Raw genomic sequence first — 9,016 nt, 5'->3', positions numbered from 1 at the left:
GAAACCTCCCGCAACGCCATTGATCTTATAACCCCAAACACTGATCAGAACCCAGGACTCCGGACTTAATTGGGTCCCAGTCCCAGTCCCATAGGACTCTATTGTGTCACCCACCATACCCTCTCAAGAATCAAGACCAAGTCAACCTAATTCAAGTTTGTTTCTGTTTTGTTTTTGTTGATGAAATCTCTTGTATTCTTAACTGACCTCCATAAATATCTCATACGGCTCCTCACGTTATCCAAGTGATCTTATCTTTTCCTATGGAAACAGAGAACAATTTTAGTGAGTGAAGAATGAAATTACTGATTTGGGTTTGAGGAGATAGTAGTGAATAATCAGCACCTTGGTGGTTTTTTCAGAGATTGAAATTGGAAGTTGGGTTTATTCTCATGGACCCATCAGCGAATTCAGAGATGAATGGAGAGATTATAGAGATTAAAGAAGTGACGAATGAAGAGGTTATAGAGATCAAAGAAGAAAAGAAGGAATTCAAACAATTTGACATCGTTGAAGACTACTCGGATCAGTACTTCACCAAATCAAATCTTTCAGGCAAAAAGGGTCACAGCTTCATCCATGACACAGGCACTGTGAGGAAGAAAATCATGCGGGAATGGAAAATCCTCGAGGAAAACTTGCCCGGATCGATCTATGTTCGAGTCTATGAAGGAAGAATTGATCTTTTAAGAGCCACAATCATTGGAGCAGCTGGGACTCCCTACCATGATGGGCTCTTCTTCTTCGATTTCCTCTTCCCACCTGATTACCCTGTTCAACCACCCTCTGTGCATTACCACTCTTTTGGTCTCCGCATAAATCCCAATTTATATGCAGATGGGACTGTTTGTTTAAGCCTTCTAAATACTTGGCCTGGCAGGAAACATGAGAGATGGAACCCATCCGAATCAACAATTCTACAGGTTCTCCTCTCAATCCAAGCTCTTGTTCTAAACGAGAAACCTTACTTTAACGAGCCTGGTTACGGAATCGTGCCTGGAATCGATTGGGACAAGAAGTCATTGACTTATAGCCAGAACATATTCGCCTTGTCTTGCAAGATAATGCTGTACGTGCTACGCAGGCCGCCGAGGCATTTTGAAGACTTGGTTGCAGCACATTTCCGTGAGCGTGCACACCTTATTTTAATGGCTTCTAAGGCTTATATGGATGGTCTGGCAAATATTGGCTGTCTTGTGAGAAATGGATCTCTCTCTTCTTCTGCTGCTGCTACGGTTACCAAATCGAAAAAATTTAAGATGGTAATGGACCGGCTTTATCCAGAGCTCGTGAAGGCGTTTGCTAAGACTGGAGCTTCAGTGGGGATATTCGTCGAACAGGTAAGGAAAGATATAGAAGAAACCCAGTCAAGACCTCATACAGTCAAAAAGAAGAAAGAAGGATTTACTAGGAAGATTTTCAACAAAGTTAAGAAGATTTTAGGTTTGTCTAAGGATACAAACAGCACCACTTCTTCTGCTACGCACAAAAGGACTCCCTGAATAAGGGAATAGTGAGAAAACACAACTGGAACTGGAAGGGGTGTAGGATCTAATTGGTATTTTAACAAATTATAGGGGTATTTTTGTCTTTCCGATTGATCATTAGATAAGCAGTTATACTCTCTCTCTTCTCTGATTTTGTGATTCAAGGTTTCGACTTCATATCAAACAAAAATTTTATGACACTCTCTTTCTCTCTCTCTACATGAAATGACCTACTCTTATTGGTGTGGTCCCGAAAAAGATCCTATGCATCCGGGCAGCCCGACTGCATGTGCAGTGCCAGACTCAAGGCGCTGTGCTTTGACCGCCTTACCCCTGCTCAGGCAAGGCGCTTGGGCAGGGATAAGGCGGTCAAAGCACGCCGCCTTGAGTCTGGACATGTAGCCCGGCTGCCCGGATGCACAGGAGCCAGGTCCGTGTGGCCCTTGCTCAAGAACCGGTTCTCTACTTCCATTCAAGTATTGTCTACTCTATTTTTTTCTTTTTAGGGTCAATGCTGTTGAGGATCCATAGATCACTAGGATGTGAAGGGGTGGTGTCCCAACTCAAGGAGGATCCGACTCCTCTCCAAGGTGTCCATCGCCCATGGGCATCTTATGAGGGACCTTGGACTTAGGTCAATGCTTTACTACAACTAGCAGCCACCACCACGCTAAGAGGCATTTCCCATCTACTCTTTAGTTTCACATGGAAGGGAGACATCTCTCCAAAGACCTTGTATGTCCATATGCCACCAGCTTGTCGTTTATTATAATCTTAAAGATTGTTGATCACACTTTACACATCAATCTCTAGCATGGTGATGCTGGGTAGCTCAACCAGGCCAATTCCCCTAACCCTAACCGGCCTAACTTGGACCTAGCCCAACCCTCCTAATTGGCCACAAGTGGACCCTACTAATGACTTAGCATCCACCCTTCACTTTTCAAAGTCAGGGATCAGAAGGTTGTATTGGTTTAGTCAAGATTAGTTGGATCAACACAAGTAAATTTAAGAATCCCCTTCTACTAATTGGTCATAATATAGAATCTTCTACATCGATTCTGCTTAGGATTTTATTGGAATCGATCAAGAATTGACTAAAATCCTAGAAAATGGATTCAAGAAGAAATAAAGATTTTCATAGATTTTTTTTTTAGGTAAGAGATTGGTGCTTGATCGTGTAGCCCTTGCACCAGCGTGGGTACCAATGAGAGTGCACACAGGGGTATCAACATGGATAGATTTTTTTATTTCATAAGGGATGACTCTTATGCTTGGGTGCAGAAACCACACGACCAAGCAACGTTATTTTTCCCTTTTTTGTTTTTCTTGACATTTTTTTATTCTAAAACCTGGTATATCTCACTACAAGTGGTAAGTTTCATAGATGTTTTACTATCTATTGATTAAAAGAAAAGGAGGAATAGCCACAAAAAGGGAAAAGATCTGAGCGGCATTCATGGTTCATTTCAAAAAGGGTTTTAAGAATTGGACACAATCAAAATCGTTCTAATCCGATTTCTTTAAAACCTCGAGATGTACAGCTTAAATCAAGCTTATGGCTAAGAGGGAAATTAGAATTTCAAAATTGGGAAAAGGTTGGGTATCCATCCCTCTCCCTTGAAAAGGGGGAAGAGAGAGACACATAGGGTGCTAGCATATGGTATACCGCTAGCATACTCATCCCTCTTCCTTAAAAATTTTACAAATGCGAAAGTTTTCCTTCACCAAAGGTAAGAATTCCTTTTCCACCGGTGAAATGACCACTTGATTGAACTTTTGGGCCGCTTGATTGGACTCTTGGGTCCATCAATACACTCCCACCCCCTACTGATATTTAAAACTACAGAAAAAAAAACCTCGATCCTTTTAAGAATTAGGGTTACTATATTAGTTTTTTCAAAAAAAATTGAATGGATTATATTTGATCAATGTTAATATTGGCTGAGACCAATGCCAATATCAATATCAAATTTTAAACCATTCTTGTCACTGTTGGTCCATGAAAGAAATGGTGAGTCTGAGCCATGGTTCTAAGAATCGGTATCGAATATGTGGATTTGTATTGGTAGGCAACAAAAATTCTGGGTCCCAATTAAGGGGATCAATATAGAACCGAAATCATCCGCTTAAAACCAAATCAAACTTAAGCGAATTAAATCCATTTGGTTTTGGTTTCGAAATCTGAAATCTTTCATCGGTTCGATTTGATTTCGGTTTCATGTTTGAAAACATCAATCCAAACTGAATTACACATTTTCCAACCGAATAAAGCATATTCTATTTTTAAATTTTATTCCATATTGATGTTTAAAAAAAGATTAGTCCATTATGACTCAAGGAGTTCTTTTGTTGTAAAGTTGTAAAATATTTGCTCAAACACTTAAAATAAGGCCTAACCCAAATACAAATCGGAATTAAAACATGAAACTGAATAAAAACCAAACCATGCAGTTCACTTATGGATTAGCTCCTTTCCAGGGAGCCCAGCACGCCCCAGGGCACATCCAGTCATTGTACTGTGCCGCACATATTCCTAAGCATGTATTGAGATATGTACGATACAGTCCAACCCTTGTATGCCCCCTGGGTGCTGAGCTCCTTGGAGAGTGGTGGGATCCTTTGGTTATAGTTTAAAAACACATGCTCTTATTCCGTTTTGGTTTGATTCCGATTTCCACGTATTTGAACCGATCCAATTGACCCGTGCAAGCCTCAAACCTGGAGGTGTGTCAGGTAAATCTCACGTTGTTTTTGATAATACTCGCCGATTAAATTAGAAGAGACGATTAGATGGACCCACCAGCTATTATTTTAATAAAGTATTCACTTGAAATTCTCTATCTATTTTAATTAATTAAAAACTCTTATCGTTATAACAAATTATAAGTAATAGACTCTACTTCTACTTCTTATTTGATAAAGAATACACCAAATTCTATCCATTTTAATTTAAAATTCTAAATCTTTAAAACTAATTTAGAAGTAACAAACTCCACTTCTACTACTACTTCTTCTAAACCCTACGCGGACACATCTACGATTTTCAACTCCAGTCCTCGTCATGTCTTCTCCTGGTTCTTCTCCTCCACTTAGAACTGCTAGAACTGCTGCTGAGGAGATTAATGAGACAGAGATGAAGAAGAAGAAGAAGATGGAGGTTCAATGTGAGAATAATGAAGTAGTAGTGGTTGGACAGAAGAGAGCAGGTGATAAGGAGGAGGAGGAGGAGGATAACTCTGCTTACTTCAACTCCTTCCCACCAGGTTTCAGGTTCTGCCCTTTGGATCATGAGCTTATCGATCACTATCTTAACAAGAAAGTCTTGAATCAACCATTACCCATGAACCGAATCCAAGAGGTCGAGCTCTACAAGCATAACCCTGAGGATCTCGCTGGTATATATGGTTTTCTCTCATCTTCACATGAAATAACCAAGAATCCTTGCACTTATAGATATATTTGTGTTTGTTTTTTTCTTCTTTCTTTTTCTTCCTAACCCTAATCCTGAATATTGTATGAAGTTCAGTTATTGAGTTTATAAAACCGAACACATCTCATCTCTTAATATGATATCATAGATCGGGAGAACTATCAATTTGGATCCTCTACTGTCAAGCTGCCTGGCAGGACCCTACTGCCAAGACACAGTAACCTTGCCCCAACGCCTTACCCGAGTGAGGGTAAAACGATCATTTACCGCCTTGTTGTGTCTTGGTAGTAGGGTCCTGTCGGGCAGCTCGGCAGTAGAGGATCAGGGTTCGAGAACTATTCTAACTTTTATTGTTTCATTGATGGTAAAAGTATTTTATGATCCATTGGTTGCAGATGAGTCCATTTTAAAATATACATGGACTAGGTTAATGATATAGCCTGGTTATCTTTGTGGAGAAATTTTATCAGTCACCTAAAATTCCTAGATTACCCATCTATTTTTGCATATTTGTTTCATTTTTATCGAGGGACAAAAGATTTCTTTAACCTAGCCACTAGTTCGATTTCAACAATTCTTCTCAATTGTCAATGAGTCATAGATTTTAAAGTTACATTTTAATTGTGGTGGTGATTGTTTTATATTTGTTAATGTTTCAGTTATGGTTACGTATTTGTTATTTTGTTTCTTCAATTGATCTATAGAGAAGTACATATCATATGGAGAGAAAGAATGGTATTTTTTTACGCCTAGAGATCGAAAGTATAGAAATGGAAGTCGACCAAATCGAGCAGCTGGAAAAGGATATTGGAAAGCCACTGGAGCAGATAGAGAAATTAAAAGCAATGGTCAAATTGTTGGTCATAGGAAGGCATTAGTTTTCTACATAGGAAAGGCTCCTGAGGGTGACAAGTCTAACTGGATCATGCATGAGTTTCGGGTGATAGAAAGTGTGCCTACTTGCCGAACTAATAGAGGTCCAAATGATATGAAGGTACTTATAAATATTGGTGATTATTTTCTTGTGATTGATGGATGATATAACCTACTTTGTTTTTGTTATATAATCCTTAATTACAAAAATTTATATTTTTTCAAAACAAACATTGTTTTCCTTCACTAATACTTATTTGTTTTTCTATTCTTATTGTAGCTGGATGATTGGGTCTTATGTAAGCTGTATAGGAAACCAGATAAATCATCAAGAGGAGTTCATAATACAAAAATTCAAGTGAAGGATGTTGCTGATGAAGAATCTAAGCTTACAAATACTCCTAATAGTCCCAATTCATCAAAAAGGATAAAGGTATCTAAATACAATGATGGGATGAATGACTGCATGGGATTGATCAACCCATCTGGTGAGAATGAATCCAATCATTCCCATCAATATTATAACGACCTTTCTCCCCTACCTTCGGATGTCTATCCTATTTTTACTGATGACTATTCTTACAAGCCCAACATCATTTTTGGTCATGGGGATCTTATTACTTCAGTCGAACCAGTTTCTATCAAGCCACCCATGCATTTCACAGAGACTATCTATCAACCGAATTCTCTTGCGAATGGGTATACTTATAATGATTGTTTGGGTTTCATACAAGAGAATTCATATATGTCCCCCCTATATCAGTTCTACGACAAGAGCTATTTAGATCCTTTAAACTTTCCTCTTGTTGATGAGACTTTGCCAAATACCATTGCGATGTCACCATTAATAAAAGACAAGTCTAAATGACTTATCGACAAGAATTCTGATAGTTCATAGTAATGGGTGATTTTTTTTTTTTTTTTTTTTTGATAAACAGTAATGGATGATGTAAACGCTATCTGAACTTGTTCAAGAATTTTTTGTGTTTCTTTTCAATGATGATGTAAAGACTTACTATGACTTTTATGACTATTTTGGAGGTCAAGAATTAGATTACTTTTTTATTACTGATACTTACATAACATGATCACAATTTCTTAGTTTTATATATGATTTTTTTTTCCCATTTAACTAATTAGCTAGTGGGATGATGAGTTGCTTTGTTTGAGAAGATAAATAGTAATATTTATATGAGTTGTTTCATTGTCATATCAGAATACTCTTATGACAATGATGTTTTATGGTAATGTTACTGGTTGAGAAATTTTCTATCTCACTCTTTTATATATTTGACATATATTTACTTAAATTTCCCTACTCAAAGTTTATATATACAAATATTGGATATATCTAGAAAATTGTCTAAAATGGCCGTGTTTCAGATTTTAAACTCAAATTTAATCATGTAGCCTACCATTCCATGTATTGGTATCTTTCCTTTGTATTTTTCAGTTCTGCATGGTTTGGCATGCACCTTCCTAAGTCCTGAAGTTGTTTTTACCATGTATTGGTATCCTCCCTTTGTATTTCATTTGAGCTAAAAGTTGACATGTGTGTAGAGGGTTTTGTGCGCTATCTGTACATGAGATTTCAGTTCCATCCGACTTGCCATGTGACAAAGATTTGTTCAATCCTTATCTAAGGAAACTATTCTCTAAACTATTATTTATATTTTGGGAGAAAGTTCTCTGTCCGGGAGTGTGGCCTATGCCAGCACTCCCATGAGTCTATCTCTCTCCTCTCTATTTGAAAAGACAGTTGTACCCCCTTGTTATAAGGAGGAGAGAGATAGACACATGGGAGTGCTGGCGTAGGCCACACTCCCGGACAGAAAACTGCTTCCCTTATATTTTTGACCACCTAAACAGATCAGTCAGTTAGGAGTTTAAGATAATTCGATTAGACTAACCTTTGGTGAAATAGATCTCTTGGATTTACAAGGATAATGCAACTAATATGGTATTAATTAGTACCCCAAAAATTTGATGCAGAACTAATTAATGCATGTCTCATGTTTTTTTATGTGTTGTCACATTTAGTAATGGTATAACATTTAGTAATGGTATATGATTCCTCAACATCATTGACTCAAAAAAAAAAAAAAAAGAGGAGAGGGATGGGTATGCTAGCGGTATACCGAAAACTAGCACCTTACGTGCTTGTCTCTCTCTTCTTCCTTTTTATATGACCCCCTTACCTTCAAAAAGAGTAATAGGTCTTAATACTAGAAAAAAGAATCAAGAAGTAAAGGTTTTAATAAGTCTTTATTTATTTTAGGGAAAAAATTTTCTGTATGGAAGTGTAGCCTACGCCAGCACTCCCATGAGTCTATCTCTCTCCTCCTCATGTGAAAAGACACATCTGCCCCCTTGTTTTAAGGAGGGGAGAGATAGACACATGGGAGTGCTGGCGTCCCATGTGCTGGCCTACGCCAGCACTCCCGTACAGAAAACTGCTTCCCTTTATTTTATTTTATTTTAATTTTTTTTTTGGGGGGGGGGGGTGGGGTTAAGAGATCGTTACTTGGTCGTGTAGCCCTTGCATCAATATGAGTGCCAATGAGAGCACACACAGGGGCATCAATATAGATGGATTTTTTTTTATTTCACTACGGGTGGGACAGTAATATCATACACACCTATGTCGGGTAAGAACCACACAACCATCAGCTCTCTTTTTCCTTTTTTGGTATATTTTATTCAAAAATCTTGTATTTCTAACTACAAGTGGTAGTTTCATTAATTTTTTGCTAGTTACTGACTAAAAGAGAAGAAAAAAAATAGCCACACAAAAAGGAAAAGATCTGAGTGCCTTCACGGTTCATACCAAAAGGGTTTTAAGAATTGAACACAATTGTACAGCTTATGACGAGAGGTGTGGCTGAAAATCGCCCGAGTTGATTTAGGGGCTGAAATGCTGATCAGATCCCAAATACAAGGTAGAAATACTTGGTCTCGACTCTCGACTCATATGCCTAGTTCTAACCTCACTTGCTTTGCCCTATTGCTCTTTCCTTCAAATGGGGAATTCTCTCATGTCTAACTAAGAGGGAAATTGGAATTAGAAAGTTTTCCTTCAACCTTAGGGAAGCAAGAATTCCTTCTCCTCCTGATTGGAGTCTTCGGTCATCATCACACTGCCACGCCTATTGATTATCAAAACTACCCTTCCCTAATGCAGTCTCATGATACCAATGACCATGGTGAAGTGATGTGGAAAAAT

The 9,016-nt window shown here is 38.2% G+C and overlaps 1 protein-coding gene across 1 annotated transcript; it reads left to right on the top strand.

The window, feature by feature from the left end:
- The first annotated feature begins 392 nt into the window (after nucleotides 1-392).
- LOC122645744 (putative ubiquitin-conjugating enzyme E2 38) lies at nucleotides 393-1,502 on the top strand. Its single transcript, XM_043839090.1, has one exon. It carries the CDS (start codon nucleotides 393-395, stop codon nucleotides 1,500-1,502), a length of 1,110 nt encoding a protein of 369 aa, XP_043695025.1.
- The last annotated feature ends 7,514 nt before the right edge of the window (nucleotides 1,503-9,016 follow it).

The sequence above is a fragment of the Telopea speciosissima genome, chromosome 1 (assembly GCF_018873765.1).
Source record: "Telopea speciosissima isolate NSW1024214 ecotype Mountain lineage chromosome 1, Tspe_v1, whole genome shotgun sequence".
NCBI classification, from domain to species: domain Eukaryota; kingdom Viridiplantae; phylum Streptophyta; class Magnoliopsida; order Proteales; family Proteaceae; genus Telopea; species Telopea speciosissima.
Note: the sequence above shows the minus strand (reverse complement) of the source record. Positions and strands in the feature narration are given on the sequence as shown.

What these genes read in the sequence shown, in the direction of transcription:
- LOC122645744 (XM_043839090.1), top strand. Translation starts at nt 393, where the DNA reads ATGGACCCATCAGCGAATTCAGAGATGAATGGAGAGATTATAGAGATT.